Source organism: Pezoporus flaviventris, unplaced genomic scaffold (genome assembly GCF_033815535.1).
Source record: "Pezoporus flaviventris isolate CSIRO_AGI_PZ_B2104156 unplaced genomic scaffold, CSIRO_AGI_Pfla_v1 ptg000015l, whole genome shotgun sequence".
NCBI classification, from domain to species: domain Eukaryota; kingdom Metazoa; phylum Chordata; class Aves; order Psittaciformes; family Psittacidae; genus Pezoporus; species Pezoporus flaviventris.
The window spans coordinates 10,914,129-10,939,037 of NW_026892563.1; the positions used below are offsets into that span (position 1 = coordinate 10,914,129).

The window sequence follows — 24,909 nt, forward strand, 5'->3', positions numbered from 1 at the left end:
ATTTTAAAGCCCCAAATTGAGTTCTAACTGCTTTCATTAAAGATGTTGAGAACTAATTGCAGTGGAAGAGAATGGGCCCTGAACTGCATCTTGTATTTCAATCTAGATTTACAAAAAACCACGAACTTTGGCAGTATTTCCAAGTATTTGTTTAAATAATAAATAATTTCTTTAGAGAAAAGAATAAATATGGAACAAATACTGAAGTTAACGTGTGCATTAATTTTCCCTAACGGCTCTGGTATCAAGTTCTTGAAATATACACTCCAGTTCAATGCTGCTCATGCTGTAACATCTCTTCTATGTAGTCATTTCAAAATCAACTGAGTAACCTTACTAATGAAGTTTCTGTAGAAGGTAGCAATATTTTCACTTAGAGGCTAGTGGCACAGCATCTTTCTTGACCCAAATCAAATAAAAAGATAACCAATGCTAAAACATACTGAAGAACTCAGTTTTGGTGATGAGTTTAAAAATGTCCCTCTGATTTTAAATAGTTGCATAACAGTGTCCAGGACTGTCTAAACTAGGTTACCATTTCCATACAATAATCTTACCACTCTGAGACATTGAATAACCTAGTGTACTTTTATTAAGTAAATGGAAGCAGAGGTTGATAGACATTTATTGGACTAACTTTAACACCTTGAAATCACAGGCATCAGTCAGACTGAGAGGCAGCATACTGATAAGACCAGGTTTTCTTTACAAATCTATGAACCCCTGTACAAAAATAAAGTATAAAAGGGGCAAACAAATATTTGTTTCTTCCAAATCCCAGGGCTGCTTCTGAGGTCACATTCAGCATGAATTTAAAGAAGTCCAGGAGATGCACTAAATTATGCAGTGATATTTACAACACTAGGAGAATGCTTCTTCATTTGGGGATTGGAAAAAAATAGAAATACCGTAACATTAGCTCTGCACCTGCATGAGTCTTCTCCATGCAAGGGAAGCTTCTAGCTGAATTTACGGCAGCCTTTTGCCCTCTACATACACACAAATAACAGAGATGCATCAGAAAGATTTGAGCAAGGCAGGAGGGAGAGAAGGTGTGATTGGGCAGACTGAGGAGTCCCTGGGCTTGCTCTGTGCTTGCTGGGACTGCTGAAACCAGTTCACAGAACTCACAGGGCTGCCTGGTTCAGCTGGACTTAAAGCCTAGGGGGTGTTCCAAGTTAGTCTTTTGCTACTAAAGGGTCTCACAAGGAAAACAGTCTATGGTAAAGGGGAGGCAGGACAGTATGCTAACTGATGTGCTTTTACACTTTTTGTCCCTCGATAAAAGGCTATACATAGGAATCAAAGAAACAGAGCTCTCCAAGTTAGTCTTTCTACTGTGTAATATTAACTGAATGGTAGCTCCACTTAAGTGTACTAGTTACACTGAATCACTGCTTATTGTCATCTATATAAGGCAGAAGCACCCTCATGGCAATTATGAGTTTTCTTTCTTATAGGATGGGTACACAGAAACTCCAAGAAATTCACTTTAACAGAGTCAAAAGTATGTAGTCAAAACATTTATGGCAGACTATACCCAAATTATCAAAATTATTTACCTGTTTAATGTCATAAACATTTCAGAAGAAGAATGTGTCACTTAAGTCATATACCAATGCTTACCAGAGAAGAAATCTGTATTTCTAACATCAGAAACACTCCACTGCTTGATTTTCAGTAGTAGGTTGTCCCACCTTTGTGCTTTGCTGGGAAAAGAGGTAGTTTTGAGAGTGAATGAATGTCACTTCGATGAGCTCAGATAGCATGTGATACTACTATTGCAACAGCTGATCTACAAGAACACCTGATAAGGTTCACCCAGGACTAGAATGAGACAACACAGCTACTTGAAAAATTACTCACTAAATATTTCACAGTTTGCACCTATCCCCTTTTTCAGGGGCTAAATTCAGAACACATGAGCAGCTATCATTACTCCAGTAGGTTCCCTCTTACACGCTGGCTTGCTTACACGAGGCTCACACAGATTGTTTCTCCTCAATTAGTTTCCAGCACTTCACAAACCACAAGCTCAAGGAACCTGTTACAGTACTTGCTTTAGGATGCAGTCAGGTGAGGTAAAGTGATGGACCAACTTCCCTTCTGTGCTGCAGGCTGCAAGCTGACCTGTGAGTGCTGCGCAAGACAAACACCTTGCCTGACCTGGCTGGCTAGGAGGCCTAGCTGGACCTAGACTTTGCTTAAGGATTTTTGCAGGAACAGAGATTTGATTACCCTACCTGCAGTAAGAGTAAGCAGAAGATTAGCAACCCATGCACTATATGATGATAGAATCATAGAATGGTTTGGGTTGGAAAGTACCTTAAAATCATCAAGTTCTAACCCCCCTGCCATGGGCAGGGACACCTCACACTAAACCATGTTGCCCAAGGCTCTGTCCATCGTGGTCTTGAACACTGCCAGGGATGGAGCGTTCACCACTTCTTTGGGCAACCTGTGGCTCACCACGCTCACAGTAAAGCGTTTCTTCCTTATATCCAATCTGACTTCCCTTCTTCAAGTTTAAACCCACTGCTCCTTGTCCTGTCACTACAGTCCCTAATGAAGAGTCCCTTCCCAGCATCCCTATAGGCCCCCTTCAGATACTGGAAGGCTGCTATGAGGTCTCCACGTAGCCTTCTCTTCTCCAGGCTGAACAGCCCCAACTTCCTCAGCCTGTCTTCATGTGGGAGGTGCTCCAGTCACCTCATCATCCTTGTGACTCTCCTGTGGACTTGCTCCAACACCTCCATGTCCTTCTTATGCTGAGGACACCAGAACTGTATGCAATATTTCATGTGGGGTCCAATGAGAGCAGAGTAGAGGGGCAGGATCACCTCCTTTAACCCTCTGGTCACGCCCCTTTTGATGCAGCCCAGGACATGGCTTTCTGGGCTGTGAGCACACACTGCCAGCTCATATTCAGTTTCAGATAATTTCCCCCATGATAAAGGTTCAACTGTGAGAACTTTTTCTGATTACATGTGCAACAGTGCCAAACAACTGGAACAGCCCACAGATCACTTACAGCTGATAGTTCGCCTCTGAGGATAAATCCTTTGAGAACACTGTATCATTTTAATATAAGCACTAAACTTCATATTACACAACAGCACAGCAACCAAGCTTTGAAGATAAATTGTTTTAAGGAACACTGCATTTCTGACACCTAAAAAGAGGTGGCAATGCTTGCTTCTGGTAACCATTTTCAGAAAAAAAATGCAAAGCATCTGGGCCAGTAAGAGCATGAAGAAGGGAAACAAAACACCAGGTCAGCACATCGTTATATTTTCTTACTTGGCTCTGCTCTTAATTCTAAATTAGTTTAACTTGTGGTTGTATAGGTGGAGCAGAGCCCCTGGAACACACTACAGCCTGTGCCCTTCCAAGGGCCTTCCCTTAATAGACTGTAAGAAACCTTTGCTTGCTGCATGAGCCGCTGACTTGTTCTTGAAACTCCCTGCAATGAAATGAAGGACCCAAAAGCATTTAATTGTTGAACACATAAAAGGAAGTATATTTAAAATAAAAAAAAATTGGTCAGACTGTAGAGTCAATTACCATTTTTAAAGGAATTTACAGGGCTGTTGTAGATGAATCTTGTGGAATAGTCAGTTTATCGCAATGCCTAAACTGGTTTCTTCATTGCACAGTATTTTCTTTTAAAATGTGTGCATTTTTAAACAATTACATACATATTAAAAATCAGCATTTCTTTGCTTAAACTTAATTAAAACGTTAATACTCTCAGACAACACGGATCTGAAATGGTGAAACCAGTAATTGCCCCCTCCCACCTTACAACAAATTAAATTGAGACAAAATTACAAACACATTTCACTACATGATTATTATTAATAAAAATCAGTTTTGTTTTTTTTTTTTCTTTTTTTTTATAAAGTTGCCCAAAATGCAAGGGATGTGCATAGGTTTACAACTTAGTCAGAATAATATTTTACTTTATTCCCTTGGGTACGTGTTCCCATGAACGGAATGTACTTTGCTGTAGATTACAGGTTTTATCAACACAGATACACCAACGGCATGAACGCTTGCGACTGTCCACATGCATTAAGAGTCAAGACCCAATTTCAAATTCTTAAAAGTTTTACAGAGTTCTTCAAAGAGACAGTATCACATTATCTGGATGTTACACAAAAGTACTTAAAAATGCTATCCTAGGAAAAAAAAAGCGCAAAGAAAGGCCTTTAAAATTCAAGAATTTGTTTCGTAACCACTAGACTAATTACTTCAAATAAATAAAGGAAAGCAAAGTATTCCAATTGATAAAATCAGACTCTAAAAAGAATGTAGTGTTCCACCCCCAAGTTAAGGTAACAGAATCATATTATTATTACTATTAAAATAGATTATAGAAAGCAGCATCTATTTTGTGCAGTTTTTAGGGGCCCTTGAAATAAAAAGCTATGATTTCCAAAAATATAACATTCCAAAGGACTGAATAATACATATATTTAAAGATACAGTTTATTAAAGTTTAGGAGAAATGATTAAAAAAAAGATACTGTCTCTTTAAATTAGTGTTTGATTTTTTTTTTTTCCCCTCCTCCTATCTATTCGGACATGACAATAATTATATTTTAGGTCACACTACATCTAGGTAGTCTCTAGGGGCCAAGACCTGTTGACACAAGGTCAATAACGAAGAGGTTTTCCATGTATGAGGTGGTTCCCAGTAATGACAGATTTTTTTCAATTCTCTCATGACTGGTCTAGTAGACCCAGGAAACTGGGACCCACTGTGAGGCTGTACACACAAGCTCGATGGCTTCCTCCAGGTGCCTGATAGTTTCATCAATTTCATTGTTGATAATTGTTAGGTCAAAGTAGTGTGCATATGTTCTCTGTAAGATTTCAGACTCCTTCTGCAGGCGCTGAAGAGATTCATCCTGTTTGGTGTTCAGAAAAGAAAAGGGGAGAGAGAAGTTGGATCCTTTTGTATGCTTCTAAACAGACTTTCTAACTGTTAGTTACAGAGAAGGAAACAGGCAAAAAAGCCTCAGGGAGGTCTAGGTGGTTTAGATCTCCCACCTCAATCTATGGAAACTGCACAGGAGAAATGGCACAATTTCTCTCTTGAAGCTGACACTCAAACAGCACTCAGATATTAATACTGAGACAAAACACGAGTCTAGTGTTAACAAAGGAAGGTAGAGGATGGAAGCTTAGAAAAGCAGCACAGACATGAGCAACAGAGACCATATATGAATAAAATGTATGAAGTGCACAAGTATGAGCACAAATTTGGCCTATGTCCAGGTAAGAACATGAGAAACAGGGGAGGCATATTGTCAGGTATCAGCTCTTCCTGATTTTGGTAAAGTTTTCTGTTCAGCATCAGTCTTCTGGGCCTACTTCCTTTAAAATAATTTTCTGATAAGGAAGTTTTCAACCCGTGTTACTTTGTGGTTCCTATTTCAGAGCATACCATTCCCAGCATCTCCTAGTGTGAGATCATGAGGAACAAACCACATTGCCCATGCTCAAGAAGGGCAGGTACAGCAGACTGGTGCTCTCTATGGCTCGGTGTCAATGTCCTTACAGAAACAAGTGCATCCTGCTTTATGGGTGTGCTGCTGGACTCCATGCAGCCAGCAATACTACAGTGATGGGCTTTGTTAGCGAGGTCTGCCTTTCTGAGAGATTAGGGTTGCAAACCGCTTCTTTCTAATGCTCTGCAGCAATTATAAGTTTGAATTCTCTTCCTACAAATTCCCTTAGAAATGAAAAACAAACCCCAGAAGAAAAAAAAAATAATTTGCTGCTTTCATAAACCTTGAAATAGCCACAGGAAAGTGATCAAGTCCGTTCTGCCCCATAGGTTTGGGGTGGGTATGAGAAAACAATTATATATGAACAGTATAAACTCCTGCTGCTCTGTAGTATCTATAGGGTCATTCTACTTGATCAGTGAATTGGGATACACTTCATTATAAGGGAGTTTTAGGCTGCAGGAAGTATGGACACAGTGCCTATAGCTGTTATCACAAGAAATTATTCTGGGAACAGACTTTAATCCATCTAATAGATTCCCCTCCTTCCCTTTTTTTCTGTTTTAGCTTCCAAGTATTTGTAATTATAGTGACAAGTAGCTGTGGAACAGTGGCTTTCAGGTCCTCTAAAGGGAATAACCTGCATTGAGACAGTTCTCCTTCCCTATAGCAATGAAACCAGCCACTTCTGGAGAAGTTCTGTACTAAAGTTACAGTTCTGCTTCTCTCCAGAAGCTGTAGCCTCAAATGGGGGGAGGGAGGATATGTCTCCTTCACATAATAATCACTATAAATTTCATTCCAGGTTAGACAAATACTCCTCACATGCACTCTGTACAAAGGATGCTCCTTATATGGACCATTACGCATTGCCAGTGATTCCTGAACTTCTATAGAAAATACTAGTGCATGGAAATATAATTTCTTCTATTAAGAAATTGGACAATGTGGATCAATACTAATATTAAATATTTTTGTGGAGTGTTTCATATGGCTTAGTGTCATTGAGCCAAAAACCTAGTTAGGTACACTGCCAACTTCTCATGGATCCCAAAAGAGACATCAGTTTATATCAGCAGAGGATCTAAACTTTTCTGCTTAAATTAACCTACAAAGAAAATTAAACCATACTTGTCAAGCAGAATATTTCCAGTGCTTTAAATACATCTAGCTAAGATTTATTTTTTGTTTAAAGCCAGTCTTAAAATCATATTGCACCTATAAAAGAGTTTCAGTCTCATGTAAAAGGCTAACAGTACCTGAAAAGTCCCCATGAAACCTCAGAACTGTTAAGCCCTATGTAGCTTTTTAAAATGCTGTTCAGATTTCCTGTGTCATCTTTACATGCAAGTATGAGAATGAACTTTTCACAGTAAAGCATCTATCTTACTGTGACTGACAATAAAAATCTTAAAAATTTATAGTGATCTCACTTTATAAAGAAGACTGAATACTGATTTTGAGCTTGTACATATAGATGTCAGAAAACTGTTTCAAAAATTACTTGATTTTTAATATTTTTCTGTCTTAGATTCTCCTGTATCTAACTTTACTGTATTTTGGAATATCTAAATTTCCTAGTCAGTTGGAAATGTAAAACATTACTTCTTTCATAAACTTTTAGGGGCAGTAGTAAGTTTGAGAAAGGCCACTGCAGCAGTTCTCAAATAGGTTCGAACTTTCTCAAGTTTTTCAAAAAGAGATTACAGTTCTTGATTTTTGTTCTATTCTGTGACCCAATTTCATCTGTGTTTGTGTTTTGTGAGTATCTAGTTGTACATTCAAAACCACATCAGACTTTGCCGTTTCCTCTGTGTAAGTCTTAAATGCAGTTAACACTTCCTCAAAATTTTTGCTGTAGTAAGATCCTCTCAATTTCTTTAAAATTTCTGAATTAAATTTTGAATAGTGAACACCTCAGATTATTCTCCAAGAAGAATATTCTCCATCACTTGTGCTCTCAATAGTGTCAAGAAAGGTATAAATTGAAATGTTCGGCCAGCTGCAGACAAACAAATGAGTGGCCACAACTTCATTAATTCCACATTTGGGAGCAGAACATCTCTGTCTTTTCTTCTTTCCTCAGCTCTCACGTAACAGGCTAATCGTCTCTCCTTCTCCACCGTAGGTGGGACAGAAAGAAGTGAAACATGGCTTTTACCCATGAAATCTCTCCTCTGTACATAATGGCCACAAGTAGTACCTTTAGTAACTGAGGGCTGGGTTTCTTTTCTTTTTTTTTTTTTTTTTTTTGCCTTTAAAGTACATAGGCCAATAGCTACCACTTGTGACAGTCAAAGCACAGCCTAACAAATTACTAATATTCCCTTCTAAGGCTGTGAATAATGTATAAACACACCATCAAGCCTTTGCCAATTTTGCTTCAACAGAAAGAAATTCTCCTCAATTTAAACAGCTGGTGGACTGCGACTGCATAGTTCTTGAGAAAATATACTTTTATTCTTTGGAGGTAGGAAGGGAGAATGCATAGCTAAATTTCAGAAGAATTTTGCTCAATAAAGATTTACACATAGCTCAATAAAGATTTAGATCAAAAAAGTGGAGCCTGTCAACTCCTATTTGTTGCTGCCTGGGCGCTGTGAGGTAGAAAACAGCTGGAGAAAAGAGGAACTACTCCATTGTTTCCTGATACCCTCTCTTCTCTCTGTTTTAGCACATAAATAATCTGATTTAAGCTTTCTTTGATTAGACAGGTGGTTACACTCTGGGAGATTTCCTATATGGTTTTTATTGGTTTTGTGCTTTGAGGAATTGCTTATAGTGCGCTGCTGTATTCTGTTAGAAAGCATAGTACTTTGTCTCCTACCTCTTGCTGTGTGGTCCTTGATTATTGAGATACTTTGTGTGGTCTGTGACAGGCTAAAGTGTCTCAAGAGAGATACTTTTAAGATCAGGCCTCTGCACTGATTTTACCACAAAGTTCAGATCTACGGCTGTAAGAGCAGAAATTTTATGCTGCAGTTTCTGTTTCACTAGTAGATGATTTTACTGCAGGTATCTGAAGTCATCATTACATTAATTTTTTATTCCAATGGCGAAAGTAACATTAAATGGGAACAAGCATATCTACATTCTAAAACTACTGAAATAACCACGACTACCTTCTCCGCCCCTAGCTGGTACTTACAGGCAATTTTCTGCACCATTTTGGCAGCTATGTACAATTAGTACGAGTGCGGGAAAATGAAAAGAAAAGCAAAGATGAAATTTAAGAAAACATAAGGGAGGAAAAAGGATAGTCATTTACAGAAGTGTTCTCAAAAAGCATAAGTAAAACAAACACAGCAGGATAAGAGGATAAACAGAAAGGGATACTAATTATGCAGATGAACCTCTTCAAAAAGGAAGCATGAATGGGAAATATGGAACACACTCTCCACCTTTGTTTGCTGCCTCGCAGGCTGCTCACACAGACACAGTTTGCGTATCTCCTTCATGCAGGCCAGTAAACCTTGGAAAATAGGATCCTGTATGTGGGTAAGGTGTGTTGCTATTATGATTTCCTGCCCCTCCCTTTCCTTAATTGATCCATAAATTAGCATGCTTTATAAGCATGGCCTCAGTTCAGCAATTCATGTGCCTGAGTGAAACCCTGTTTGAAGAGACTTTAGTCACAAAAGCTTAAAATAAAGACACAGTCTTACAGCATGAATGCAAATATTTAGAACATACTACTTCTACTAATATTTCTTTGGCATGAAGAAGTAGTTCCCCACCACTACTATAAAAGGTACATTTCTGTCCTCTTCCCAGCTTACCACAGAAAACATTTTCTGCCTCATATGACCTGCCCCAAATTATCTCTGTATTATATCCTACAGCTGGAAGATTAAAGTTAAGTGCTACTGGCAGATGAGTGAGGGCAAGTAATACTATGTGGGAGCTGAGACAGAGGAACGGAGGCAACAAACCCAGGCAATCTGATAATTCCGCAGGGTACCTGGCTGCCTGAACACTGCTATAAGCACAATGCTTGCCAGACACATCCTAAGAACAGTTATTTTTCTTAAGAACAGTTATTTTTTTTTAACTGCTACCATGCCATTTGCTTGCACAAAGGCAAAGTTAGTGTAGAATACAAAATTTTAGTATTTTCTCAAGATTGTACTAATTTACAGCATACATCAACACCTGCAGCTGGACAAACTGTCACTTCACTAGCATTGCAGATTGTGATGTCTTGAGATATCTTCATCTATACGCTCATGACATTTACCAGTTAGGGTATGGGTCCATAAAACACAATGAATGCTTTTTTTGGCATTGGTGCTTGTCAGAGCCTTTGTGAGATGCTTCAAAACTGACAAAAAATCAAATTTAGAGCTAAAGTAGCTCACTAAAGGATCTGGTATGTGCCATGGCCAGTGCACAGTGGCAGTATGTGTTGCAGAAGGAAGTTGGAGAGAATCGGCCCCTTCAGCAACAGTGAACTAGTAGAATGCCTTAGCTGCCAGTAAAATTGCAGCTTGAGGCCAATGTTTTTCACTCTCCACTTACTATTTTAATAATCATTCAGGGTATTGGCATTTAATGTTTGTCTTGTTCCTTATTTTTCTGCAAGCCTCTGCAGTAATGTTGCAGTTTCATACTTATAATTACATTTCTATAGAAACAGGGATTCTGAGTTTATTTTTGCATGATCAAGGAGACATGTAGGAGACTTGGAACAGATCCATGGTCAAATCCAATTGATTAAATACCTTAATATCATGGTTTAAAAAAGGCTGAGCAGATAAAGCATTCATATAAATACTGTTTGCCCTGTTGTGAGTTCTAAATCCAGAATTGCTTGATAACATCTTTGATATCAGTAGTAATCTACAGAGTGGATACTCTATAAAAACAATGTAGGAAATTCAGGCTGTGGATCTCCATGAATACTTAACATTGTTCTAGAAGCAATTAACCCTTTAGTCAAAGCTTCCAATGCTTAGAGAACAGTCTCTGAAACTAATAAGCCTATTTCTCACACATATGTTTGCTGTATAGAAAAAATACTAAAGATAAAGGTGGGATGTCAGCACAGTCACGCACATCCATTTCTTCAGTTCAGACCAGCTGTGATTTAGTGCTAGCATTGCAAGTCAGAACTGAGTAATTTGTGCTAATAATTTGTGAAGGATTTGGAAGCAGGTCTCTGGGCTAGGGAATGAAATAAGAGAATATGTATTTTTATAATACATTGTATGGATCCTTTAACTTGAAGTTTGAATTTCAAATTAGAAAAATCTGTTACTAAACAATATCTCATCAACTTAATAATGCTGCCATACAACTTTCTGCCTCTCAATTTACAGTCAAGGAAACAATTAAAGAGGCTTATCTGAATATTTGAATCTCATCCTTAATTCTGTCTCTGATAAGACTGCAATATGCCATACCTCATTAATGCCTGGGGTAATTGTAGGTGCAGCGATAAAAACAACAAAAGGAGCAAACTCTGCAGTTCTCAGGACCTTCAATGCCTGGATGAAAAAAAAAATCAGATACTTTAGAAGAATCCCCCAGCAATTAATGTGAAACAAGTTTAGTCGCACAAGCAAAAGATATAAAATCATGATTTACCAACACTGGTATTTGTTTTTAACTGAAGAAGAATCAAGACTTTCATAATGCAGACACTTAGCTTATTGCATTATTTTACATTTTTGGTGGTTGAACTGTATATTTATCCTTAATTTAGGTGAGTTTTCAAGCCAATAAAAGTTTTAGCGTTTTCAGAGAGGCTCCTCCCATACAGTCTCAAAGATTAAGAATTCTGTTTGCATTAAAACTGAATGATTAACAGGTAAAAAAATTTAGTCATGCCATAAATGGGGAAAAGAGCCAACCGTATTTTAGAATAAATACTGATTAGAATATAATTTTTCTGTTATTTTTTCTAAGTTTTTCTACCAACTGTTCTTCATTATTCTTCTCTGAAACAAATGAAAATATGATGTGAGTGAAGTTTTTAAAAAGTGAGCATATCACTAATGGAGTAAATGCAGCACCAATGCCCTGAACCAAATCTATACAAAAGAAAAGAATTATCATTAGAAGTTGACTCGGTCATAATTTACTGAGTGACACTCAGAGCTGCCACATGTAAAACTTTGGTACAGACCCAAGCTAGACTGAAGTGCAGGAAAGGAAATAAACATACGTCTGCTGAACTCAAATGGATGGACGAGATAAAGTAAGGCTAAAGGCCAGTCTTTTGCTCCTTCTACTTCCTGTATTTTCCAAAGTTTGTTTTCTTTTTAAAACAAGCAAACAAACAGACAATCCACAATCCATCCTTTTCCCAAGCTAAAGAGGTTTTCCTCTCTGCAGCTTGAAACTGACCTATGGATATTATCTTGCCAACATCCTCAAAACAGAAAGATAAATCCCATATATGAAAGTCAAGAAAACTCACATAACTAAGAGTACCTAAGGGAAAAAAGGCAAGTGGTGCAAGATAACTAGGAATAAGTCCACAGACAGGCTGGTCTTAATGAGCTAAGATGGATGCATAAGGAAACTAGTTAAGAAAGAGGTTTCCTATACACATCGTAGAGGAAGTGTACCAAAGGTGGCTGTTACTAAGAAAGATTAAAATGGCTTCTGAGAATTGTGATGTTTTTGACTAATGCAAGTTGAAAAGGTTTATCAATAGTTTGCTTTTATTAGCTGCTCCATTTCAAGTAAGTATAAATGCTGCTCTCCCTGAGAACTGTTAAAACATGGGATTTTATTTTTCAGAACAGCACCACACCAGTGTATTATGTGAACAGTCCTAAATAATTTAGTCAGGTATCTTATTTCTGTTATGAAATTCTTAAAGAATTTGAAGTTACTGAATCCATTCACAAAAAATAAAGAAGGCAGCAAATTTAAACAGCTAACACTGATAACAATTTTAATTTGTCTTTCCTCCCATTTCCTTCAGTATTGTAGAATAACATTAACATCATGTTTGTCCATATTCATGTTGTTCCACTTAACAAAACATACAAACACATCCCTGTGAATTGAAAGTCATGACTACATGGATGTAACAAAGGAAACGTATCAGCGTTTTCCACCGAAGATTTTATATGAGGAATGAACAATCTCTTAGTGTTTCTTTGGAGCCTGATTTTCCTTCCTGCCTTCTTCTGAAAAGTCTAATACCGAAACACAGAAAGGAGTTTATGAAGTAACAACACTGATCTGGTCCCTGTGCAAACAGGACTAATATCGGTGATCGGCCACAAATGTTTCTGACCATGCTCAATAGTGATACGGAGCCAAGAGTCAGTCAGGAGCAAGATTACCATCTATAACAGCATCAAAGAGAAATTTTTGAAGTATCTAAAACATTACTCCTAGCAGGCAATGACAATCACTTCTTTAGATACATTTCACTGGACATGAGGCTAATATAGTAAAAAGTTACATGCTAAGTAGATTTTCAAGCTACAGTATTTGCATACCAAGCTAATGTATTAACTTGTTTCTGCTGTTTTTCTTGTAACCAGACGATTACCAGAATTCTACTTCGCAAATTGACACCTTGGTGGTCCAGGGATTTTTGTTTCATATTACTGTATACATTACTTATCTACTGTGCAATCAATAAAAATAAATGTATCTCAATAAAATAAGGTTGATTTGTGATGAGTCTCATTTTCATATACTTCTCATCAGTTACCTGAGGTTCTACGTCAAGTATTGCAATTAGTCCCTGCTCATGGATCTTTCGTATTGTTTCCAGTTTTGTCCCATACATTGCATCCTCATGGCTGCCATATTCCAAATATTCATTGTTTGATATATCCTGCATCATTTGGTCATGTGATACAAAGTAGTAATTTTTCCCGTTTTCTTCATCTTTCTTTGGAGGTCGGGTTGTATCTGAAAATACAAAATATTTTTAGTACAAAAGCAATATTAGGCTTGTATATGGCATTTTGTTTTTTTAATATTTATTTGCTGAATGATGACCTGTCAAATCACACATAGAACCATGAAACATGAGCTTGAGGTAGGCAGAATGACTGAGGCTGGGAAAAGCAGGAGAATAAGGGATGTGGAAAAGGCAAAAATGAAAAGGTAACAGAGAAGGTAATAAATAACCTTTACCTGGTCAAGACTATCAGATCCTATCAGCTGCTTTCAACAGCAAAAAAGGCCAAATCCCACAGTTTTTACAGTTTCTAATCAATTCAATTAAGATCTCCATTTTACCCCAGGGGCCAGTACTGGGCCCAAGCCTGTTCAACATCTCCATTAAAGATGTGGATGACGGGGCATAGTGCACCCTCAGCAAGGATGCCAGTGATACAAAACTGGGAGGAGTGGCTGATACACCAGAGAGTCCTGCTGCCATCCAGAGTGACCTTGACAGGCTGGAGAAACAGGTTGACAGGAACCTCCTGAAATTCAACAAGGGGAAGTGCTAAGTGTCCTGCCACTGGGAGGAACAACCCCATGCACTGGTACATGCTGGGGGCTGACCAGTTGGAAAGCGGCTATCCAGAAAAGGCCCTGAGGGGGGTCCTGGTAGACACTCATTTGAACATGAGCGAACAGTGTGCTCTCGTGGTAAAGAAGGGCTAAAGGTATCCTGGACTGCATTAGACAAAGTATTGGCAGGATGTGGAAGAAGGCAATTCTTTCCCTCTACTCAGCACTGGTAAGGCCACATCTGGGGTGCTGTGTCCAGCTCTGGGCTTCTCAGTACAAGAAACACATGGACTTACTGGAGAGAGTCCATTGAAGGGCTGTTACGGAAATGGAGAATCTCTTCTATCAGGAAAGGCTGAGAAAACCAGGACTGTTCAGCATGGAGAAGAAAAGGCTCAGGATGGTTATCATCAATGAGTATAAATATCCAAAGTGAAAGTGTAAAGAAGGTGGAGGCAGTCTCTTTTCAGTGGTGCTCAGTGACAGGACAAGAGGCAATGGGCACACAGTAAAATATGTGAGCCTTCACCTGAATGTAAGGAAATACTTTTACATGCTGAGGGTGACTGAGCACTGGCACAGGTTGCCCAGAGAGGTGATGGAGTCTCCATCCTCAGAGATATTCAAAAGCCACCTTGAGATGGTCCTGGGCAGCCAGCTCCAGGTGGCCCTGCTTGAGCAGAGAGAGGGGTTGGACCAGATGATTTCCAGAGGTAGGGATCTCAACCATTCTGTGCTTCTGTGGGCCATCTGCTTCTCTTTCCCACACAGGCACGCTGATATCCCCTTGCTTCTCTTTCTTCTAGTATTCCCTCACAAACTGATTTTCTCTCATATTTTTCCACTATCATATTTATGTCAGTGACAAATTTCAAACACCACATCTCTTACCAATCTAATCCCATATCTTCCAAAACCCCTATCATAATTTCAAACAAGGTATCAAAAAATTGAGCTCATCTTCTGTTTTGAATTATACCTATTATTGTACTGAGGATTAATTAGCATATTTCAAAGATGAAAAGTTCTATAGATGTATTATAGATCATAGTTACTATTTTAAGGAATTCAAGAACAATGGATTATATAAACCATATAATGTCACTATATTACTCGCTGCTGCCCTAGGTCTACTGAACTTACATACTCTTGTAGTTCCCCCACATCCTTTTCTTTTGTAAAAAAAGTCTGTATTTTCTTTTTTTCTTTTACTTAAATTTTTGTGAGGTTTTCTTCTTCAGTGTGAAAGTATAAGCCTAAAAAGTGGGTGAGGGCCTAATTACTTCTGGTCCAGAGAGATGAAAGCTACTTAGCAATAATGTACTTTTGAATATATTGCTTCTGCAGACCTATGTGGTAAGAGATGTATGGCCTAATAATCCTTTTAATTAAATACTATTGTATGTGACATGATTTTTATTATCAGGTTTTCAGTAGGTACGTATTTTCTTCATAAAGCACTCCCCAAAACTCCATACCCAACTTAAGGCCTACCTCAAAATATACCTACTCCTACCACAGTTCTGTAAAAGAATGCAGAAAATGCAGTAAAATCCATCCCTGAGAGTTGTAGAGAATAAACTCAATTACCTAGAGTCCATTGAAAGACAGATCAGGTTCCCATAATACTTAAAGGGTGTGTGATATGTTTTATATGACCTATTTATACCACTAACAACAAACTAATTTGGTCTCTCAACACTAGAATAAAGTGCTATTTCAAATGCCTTAAATGCCTGAAGTCTGAAATATACATATAGGAACTACTAGATATAACAGAGGAATTAAAGGAGGCCATTGCTCTTCTGGAGTGGGTCTGGAGGTGAGGTGATGTCTAAATCAAGCATCTAAACATCATCCTGATGCTTAAGCACCTGAATTTCACGCTGATTTGCAGTCTAGGCTTTTTAGCCTTATATAATCAGTGAAACAATTCCAGTGCTACCACAGAGTGAGCAGGAACCTAGTGTAGGCAATCTAAGGCATGGTCATCACAGTTTAGGCGAGTCTGTTTTAATAGGCATTTGAAGGTGAAGTCAAGAAGTTCAGCTTCTACCTCCTCACAGCAATACAGTTAGTACTTGAGAGAGACTGGGTGAAAAGTGTACTGTAAAGCATTTATTACTCTTTGTTTTAGCTCTTTGAAATTGAAAGCATATTTGCTGGGTTACTATTCCCTTCCCCCCATATAATCTTGTCTGTATTGACAAGATTGTATATATATAATATATACATAGGTATAATTTTATCGAATACTCCCGGCACTGCACTTTTAAAGTGTCTAATCTAGGATTTTAGTGTCAGATATAAACACTAGTGTGACAAACAGTGCAGTTTAGCATTGCTGCTGGGGTGATCCAAAGGCTCATGCTTTCGAAAGGGCTACTAGGTCTTTCTGTTTTCCATCTGCTGACACTGGTCTTTGTGTAACTCCTTAGCAAGCAAGCCAGGGGAACTAGAATCAGCAGCCAACTAATCCTTTTCCGTTTCCAAATAGGTATGCAGATAAGTTCTTAAAAATAATATCTTTTAGCAACAACAAAATCCCATAGGTAGCAAACCACGCATGTGCCATTTTAGAGTAAAGTACTAACAAGGTATAAAGAAAATAAATTAATGCACAGCAGTCATCAATGTCACGCCTGAGGCATGTATGCTGTTTCTGAAGTCAGTCTGAAACACAGCAGACAGATTAAGCTGCTGGAACACTCTTGTTTCAGAATGCCTAGTTTGAGGAAAAAGAGTGCATCTCCAAGAGATTATGTAGTAGGATATGCAATTCCTGGATTGTATTGATAGAGTCTGTCATGAAAGAAAAATACCCAGTGTTCTTCATAACAACACACTTGTAAAGTTAATTGAGTTTTCTTTTTCTTATTGTCATCTTTGGAAACTTGAAGTTATTTTAGTGCAATACCAGTCCTCAAGGCTAGGCTGTGAAAAGTAATGTAAAACATGCAGACAAGGTACACATTAAAGGTTTCCTTGAAATCCAGTTTATAATTCTTCTCATGGGAACTATCCACAGTTTTAAATGTCAAGGCTGTTCCACTCTTACCTGAACTGTAAATATAAAATTAGCACCCAAAAAAAAAAAAGATGTTTTAAACTTCATTCTAAATTAACAAATCTTTGGGTTAGAGAAAGGTGTGCTTAACAAGAAGGTTTGTGAATATCAAGAAACATGCGTAGTGCTACTTACTACACTTCCCTCTGAAAAAAATAAAAGAAGAAATATACCCAGTTGTATCATAGTTCCCACCTTTAAGATGGGATTCGTCTCATCAGAACTGAACACATGTAGCAGTACAATAGGTGTGTTGTCAAGGATGATACAAAGAATTCTGCAGTACACACTGAATGTTGCTACTTACGAGGAATGGGGTAAGCAAATCTGTCCGGGTGTTTTGTGATGAGTGTGTTTTTTATGTGTCTTCTTCCAACACCATGTGCACCTAATCCACAACACAAAAACGAATGATAATTTTTCCACCAGAAAAGATTCAAAACTATGCTATTGTGTTCAGAATAATAACTCAAAATTACCTAGTAAGACTAGCGTTTTCCTTTTGAATGCTGGCAGTTTTATTACTTCTTCATATGTGACGAGATCTAATTGATCAAACACTAAAACACAAAAGAAACCCCCACAGGGATAAGAAAAAAAGGCATATTAAGCGTAATAATTAATTGTAGTACAAATTATAATTTTAGCAAGTTTTAGATTTATAATACAAAGTGATGTATTATGGAAAATAAAAGCATTTCTTTATGCAATTTTAATGAAATTGTTCATTAAAAAAACTGTTAAAAAGCAATAAAAAAGGTACTGAAATGCTCAGGAAAGTTCGCATGTCCTTTCATGCAGTATTCAGCAGACCACAAAAATTAGCTAAAATGGCATGCCATTCATGTTTGCATTCCTAAGAAATTGCAGTACTAAAGAAAAATCAGTAGACAGTGACCAACATGAATACAATATGAGAACATCTATTTACACTAAAGATAGGAATATTTTCCTAATCATGGTTTAACAAGATTTATGAGAAATGTATAGGGAAGAGTGTTAATACTTTGATGCATAGAGAAGAGTCTTAATACTTTGTGGTATTTATTCTTCAAAACTACCACCATATTAATTGTAATTAGAGTTCTCTTTAAACACATGTGCTAGTTAAATGGACATGCTTTTAAAACTTGTGACAGAATGAAGAATTCTAATGAAAAGTGATGGCATTATATAAAAGGACCTCCACCATATTTAGGGAAAAATTGTAAAAGTACAATTTCAGAATTTCAACTGCAGTTGAAATTGGATGAATTCCATCATGCCCATCAGCCTGTTGTCAATTGCCAAGGTATACAAGGATTGACAGATCAAGTTTTGTTCATTAAAACCAGCTTTTTCCTCCTGTGCCCAGTAATACATCATCTTTGGTAATTCTTGCAGAATTCTAATGAAAACAGAAGCCAGGAGGCTGTCAAATACATTTATAAAAATTACAGCAATCAGCAATTGTGAGCAGAATAATGAACGAGTTTTCAGTTCTGTATTTATGCATGCTATAAAAAGAACAGAGGAAAGACTGCATCTAAAGTATGAGATCTCTGAGTGTTTCCAAGTCCTAAGCTGGTGTATTAACCTCAACTATATCCCAACCATCTTTTAGGATAAGTCCGGATAGATCCCTCCCCCCCTTTCCAAAAGCCTGTAGGAAAGTAGAGGCGGAAGCTTTAGTTTGCTTGCTCCAGAAGTCTCCAGCCACCAAGATCAGCATTAAGACTGTGGAGTGTACCAGAAGGCACAGGCTTTTTGTACAAAAGTCCCAGTTAAAGCAGCAAGGGATTTAATTTAATGCATTTCTTTTTATAGGGCAGATTTTTCAATTTACTGGCAATATTTTTTACTGAAGAGAAAAAGTGTAACTACTTCAATTTGGTCAAACTGCAGATCAAGCCAATTGGCATACTCAGCTTTAAGACCTTGAAAAGATACAGATATGAAAATTTCCTAATCCATTTGAAGCATTTTGAATTTCATCCTAAAGAATCTCTTTCAACCTTTCCCCAAATACTAAAAGCAAGAATTTAGTCATATTTTTCTTCCATTCCACACACATGGAATCATTACTACAGTCCTTTTTGCAACTTCACAGTATTTAAACTAATTAATAATTCCTTTAATATTAGAAAGGGCTAAAGATCTGCAACATGCTAAACAGTTTTTCCATTCTAACCAGCTAGGCCTGAAAGTATCTTTTCCCATTAAAGAAAATAAATAATTAAAAAAAATGTGAATGCTCCATCCCTGGTGGTGTTCAAGGCCAGGCTGGACAGAGCCTTGGTTGATATGGTTTAGTGTGAGGTGTCCCTGCCCATGGCAGGGGGGTTGGAACTAGGTGATCTTAAGGTCCTTTCCAACCCTAGCTGTTTTATGATTCTAAAAAAATCAATCCTTTATTTTCTTCTTGAACAAAACCACAGCATGTTAGATAAACCCAACAAGAACAAACAACAGAAATGATACATATTAATGCCTTCATCACAAACTAGCAGCATGGAGAAGATGTGTCTCAGTCAACAGGGATTTCACTAATGATTGTAGGGTTTTCAAATGCAAAAGAAAAATGATTAATTTTTTAATACACAAGATAAGGAATACAGGGCACATTTAAACACTGAAATTTAATGCTTCTGTGTTACTAGCTAATAAAGAAAAGGAGATCTTGAAAGGAAACAGTAAGAAGCAAATAAAGAGGCATTGTCACTTGACAGGTTACTTACATGCACAGAGGCCATTGGGAGTAAGACAGCATGAAAAATGTACAGGGGTCATTGAGATATGGCTTGTAATATATTAGTAAAATAAAAAGTATATGCACAAAATAAACTTTACCATGCAATAGTCTAAACACAAGGCAAATAAATCACATTAAGAAATGATAAACATATTTTATAAAAGCTTGGCAATTTTCTACATTATGCATAATATGAAGCAAAGTTCCAGTATATTCTAAAGACTGTTCTTTCATGAAGTCCTGCAATAACACTTAAGTAAAAGAAATAAAAAAATACAGCTAGATATCACTGCAGTATATCTCTAGAGCATTTACAAAAATGCCAGTGAGACTAATAATGAAAAATAGTTATTTTTTTCCTGTGGGCTTTGGTTTAAAACTGACTTTACAATGATAAGATGCATGATTGTGAAACTGTCTCTTGAAAGACACAATACTTTAATATCAAGTATGGAGGAAAGAAAAACAGGATATTTTTCTTGTAAAGGAGAATATATTTGCATTTAATTGTAAAAAGTTAAGTGAAATATTTTCCTCTACTTCGCAAACTGTGCTTGATTTGCAGAATAATTTAATTTCTAGTTCCAGTAATATCCCAATATATCACAGCAAAATCTTCACCCTCAAATCATTAGCTAGCCACACAAATCTTAGCTGACTATGGAGTATTGTACTTGATAATTTCTCAGTACCCCAGTTCAGTCTCATCCCTAAGACAAAAATAACATGGAAGTCCAAATAGATTACACACTGCTAAATGATTTATTGAATTTTATACTAAGACGTAAGGGAAATAAATTCTACTTTATTGTAAGAGCAACATTTTGACATCTTGATTAGACTTCTCAGAGCTAAATTAATCATACTTATTTTGGATCTAACAGAAGAGAAAATCATGCTTTTATTCTGAGACAGATGCACTGATGGCTTGCAAAAGCCAGTGTTTTATACCCTACATTTGGCATCATTCCCTGCAATATTACTGGAATCACCTTTAGTACCTCAAGGAGAGGCAGTTCAATGAACATTTCTAATAGAAATCATGATTGTAATCAGTGCTTTCATTAACCTTTTGACTTCTGACGGGGAAAGGAAAGTGTCAGATGGTATTCGGAAAAGAACAGGGTTTTTTTATTGTCATTATAATTTTTAATACTTATGTGTCAGGCATTGGAACAGGCTGCCCAGGGAAGTGGTGGAATCACTGTCCCTGGAAGTGTTCAAAACCAGTGTAGATGAGGCCCTTAGTGACATGGTTTAGTGATCAACTTGGCAGCACCGGAGTAACGGTTGGACTTGGTCTTTTCCAAACTAGTTGATTCTATGATTCCATGTTTCTAATTTTTGGCAAACACTGTGCTCTGATGTAAAGTGGCTAACAGCACTGATGGTGGCAAGCACTAAGGCAAGCAAATTGTGTGACTCAAAGTGCTGTCAACCTTCTCCAAAATGCACTCCCTACATCAAGACAGGGAAGTCTAGATTTACTTCCTTTCAGGGCTAGCCCCAGCTGGCAGCTGAGCACCACAGAGCACACAGGGGTTTAACTGATACAGTCTTTGAGCTAGTTTTGCTCCCGAAGTAGTGTAGTGCCTGCTCCTTCTCTGGCCATCCTCTTTCCTTCACTTATTCCTTTGTGGCATGCTGTGCTTAGTCATGCTGACATTATTAACTATATACCTGCACTGTGAACTATATTAAGAAATGTATCTGCCTTAAAGAAAAAGAATCAATGTTTTTTTTTGCCAAGTGGTTCTTCAGTTAATCCAGTTAACAGCACGGTCACACAAAGTTATATTGCCACAACTGAAGGGAGCAGCAGTGCTGTGGGAATGTATGCTGGAAGCAACTGATAATACTTAAAAACCACGACTGTCAAAGACTTCAGGACATAAAATCCAATTTAATCCCAACACTTTTTGTTAAGGTCATAATTAGTAAAACATGGTTTAGTGCTACTGCAGTGGGTGGAAATATTAAAACAAATAGCATGTTAAACCAGCAAAAGGAAGTAAACAAGTTAAAGCTTCCAATCTGTACTTATAAAGGTTTTCAGGGTAACAAGTAATTTTATATTTAACTGTGAACACCTTAAATGTGATGGTGAATTAAGGACTATAAATGACAATTATTGTTCTTTGACTTTCTAAGAATTTATTTTTAAATTAAATTTAAGGAAACATAAATTCTGTAGCACTGATACACAGTGAGCTCTGACTGCACAGGTAAGAAGAAAGGTGAAAATAGAGATTTATATTATTTAATTGGTGCATATATAGCCTGTATTAGGATATATTATGATGCATTTATGTTGTTGCTTGCCTCTCACTGATTAACCTGTATGTATAAATAGCAAAGAAGAAGCAGCATAATAACATAATAATTAGAATTTTACTTATAAATTCCTAAGTACCTCAATTAGGTTTATGTAACAGTGTCAGCTGAACAATTAGTGGCAAGGTTTAGATTGTGAAAAATATAACCTGCTAAAGATACTCGTGTCTTTTTTTTCATACCTGCATTGTGCTTTGCCAAATATTTGTCTTTGTACTGCTTTTTTTTCTTTCCAAACCAAGTACAGCTGGCTTGCTGCTCCTGTTTGGTCTTCTCCATGGCAATACAAGCAACTCGCCTGGCATATGAAGGAGAAATTTTTTTGGTTGTAATTATTGAGTTCTAAAAAGCCACACAGAATGAGTTAGAAAAGTAAGACTTTTAATAGCACAAGAGTACAGCAAAACCTTTCAAACCCTTTTATTTTTTAATGACTTAAACCCACTTTGATATAAGGAAAATCTTCTTAAGGACAGATAATTAAAGATCACAGATCAAGTGAGCATGGGAGGAAGGGTAGCTACTAAACTGTAGACACTTTGCAGCAGATTAGACTGGAAGTGCATCAGGTCTGGAAAGGCCACTATGGTCAAAATTAACTACAGAGCAAGTTGCATTGTGGAACTGTTTTAAGGTCGATCTTTAGGATGAAGTATTGCAGGTGTTCCTGTTGCAATGTGTACCAGGGTTCCCCTTGTGTCAGGGCTTGCAAGGGAGGTCTTCAGATGGAATGTATAGTCTACCTCTGTTTCTGTTCTAATAAAATCTCTTTTGATCAGTCCAGGTCACACAGGTGCTGTTAAAACCTTACAGCACTCAAATTCTTTTATGTAGCAAATCTTCGTGAAATATTTTGGGCTACGTTCTGCATATTGATACACTTTCTTGAGTTCCGACTGTGACTTTCATGGCCCAGTACTTGTTGCAGAGTTTGTGCCGATATATTTCAAATACTTACTAACCAGCTTCTGCAAGAGGTTGTTCAAAGGCTCTGCATTGCTTTTTTGGTACTCAGTGCCATTGCTGCACATTGAATCTGTCATTCAGGAATCTTTACACTGTGATTTCTTTCTACTTTTTATCTTTCACAGGAAAAATGGAAAGGAGAGAAACCGCAAAACTCCCACAATGACCTTTGTGCTTGCTAACACCTTGTTCTTGCAGCACTTACGTGTAAGCAGTACCAATGAAAACACTATTTAAAACCTAAAAGAGAAATTAATTTGACCCTGTTACATTAAAAATTTGTATGTGGCCTTCAATCCTAGTTTCCTGTAGTATATCAGAAAGCACAATGTTTACTAACACAGGTGCTTATTTTTCTAATGTAACCACACATCTGATACTGCACGTAACCCTTACAGCTATGCATGTACAAGAAAAAAAAGAAAATCAATGCCACACAAACTGAAGCAATTATACACTTTTTTCCCTGAAAAAAAAAAATTATACAAAACCAAGCTATGCAACAATGAAAAGCATGAAAGACAGAAATCAAAACAAAGCCAAATTATTTTTTATAGAAAACTTAAAGTCATACCATTCTTGAAGCTCAGGAGAAGGAATAAGACCTGCAGTACCATTTTTCGAGTTTTCAAGTTTACCCTGCCACCAGTTATGATCATCTTTGCTAATGATTTGGATAATATCCCCAACTCGGAATCTGATGCCAGCTTCTTTGCAAGGAATGAGGTCATCCTTTGCTGGATCATATTCAAATTGTGCTCTTACATATATCTAAAAAAAAAGGAATTTATAAAAGACACTGCGATATTATTACAGGCACAGTATTAAGTGTAACAGGTGAAAATTTGTTCTGTGCATGTAGCTATATATACTGTTTGCAACAAGCAAAGGAAGAAACAATGGCAAAAGCATGAGTGACTGAGTGATAGCTGAAAATAACCCCCCCCCCCAGCAAACAATGGAGACATATAAAGTTATTTTGAAAACAGTCTTCTACATACTGCAAAACCTGACAGCAAAAATGAACACATGTAATAAACTGATAAGAGTCCTTCAAATCAATATTGACTATCACGAAATGTTACAGACTATAAGCCAGAAGCTTACAGCTGAACTGTGCTATACTTTCCAACTGAAGTCCCATGATTTAAAAATTTGTCTGACAGGAAATTTTACTGGAGAATATAAAGGATTTAGGCTACAGTACTGATCTTCGGAATTTAGACTGGAAAATCAGTACTTTTTCCAAGACTTAACAGGAGGTCCTCTGTTGCACCTATCACATACAGTTACTTGGGAGGAACCTGGGAATTGTCTGCATGGGTTTTTCAGTAAAAGTCTACTCACATATAAATGAAAACTAACAATTTGAGTAAGTTATTATCTAAGGAACATTAACAGAAGGAATTCAGATTCTGTCTTGACAATTTAAAATAGTATCCAATCCTTGCTTTGTATGTTAGTGAGGTCTCAACTCTAGAAAATAAAAATTGAAGTGATCTCTAGTTCTGGTTGCTAATTAAAGCCCTGATGCATCCAAGGATCTTAAAATTGGAATTAAATGTCGTGTCCAATATGGGTAATTTCTACGGTGTATGAACTTCAAACATCATCCTATAGCATCTCAAACTGCCATGTTTATTCTACTGCCGATTTTCTTACTAAAAACTGATGAGATTAAAAAAAAATTACATTGCAAAGTCATCTCTTTCATTTAAACTGCAAGTAACACTTTTAAATTTTGCTCAAATTCTGCTTCAGAAAGAGCTGTAACTATGCAGTGCTAGCACTATTCATGGCACTGAAAAAAGTGAATTTTTATAGTAGTCCAACCTGTAACCCAACCTATGAATAAATTAACA

The 24,909-nt window shown here is 37.2% G+C and overlaps 1 protein-coding gene across 14 annotated transcripts in view; it reads right to left on the minus strand.

The window, feature by feature from the left end:
• Window positions 1–3,491: 3,491 nt before the first annotated feature.
• CASK (calcium/calmodulin dependent serine protein kinase) overlaps window positions 3,492–24,909 on the minus strand; it is a 200,847-nt gene continuing 179,429 nt past the window's right edge. For 10 of the 14 annotated variants that reach the window (XM_061453411.1, XM_061453405.1, XM_061453410.1 and 7 more), the window contains 7 exons: window positions 23,622–23,818; window positions 22,264–22,379; window positions 17,496–17,576; window positions 17,324–17,404; window positions 13,195–13,397; window positions 10,919–11,002; window positions 3,492–4,913 (listed from right to left, as the gene is read on the minus strand). In XM_061453411.1, the coding sequence (XP_061309395.1) occupies window positions 4,737–4,913; window positions 10,919–11,002; window positions 13,195–13,397; window positions 17,324–17,404; window positions 17,496–17,576; window positions 22,264–22,379; window positions 23,622–23,818 (939 nt within the window). In that variant the 3' untranslated portion in view covers window positions 3,492–4,736. The remainder of the gene's footprint in view (window positions 4,914–10,918; window positions 11,003–13,194; window positions 13,398–17,323; window positions 17,405–17,495; window positions 17,577–22,263; window positions 22,380–23,621; window positions 23,819–24,909) is intronic. The other 4 variants (XM_061453412.1, XM_061453409.1, XM_061453407.1 and 1 more) reach the window with 1 other exon arrangement.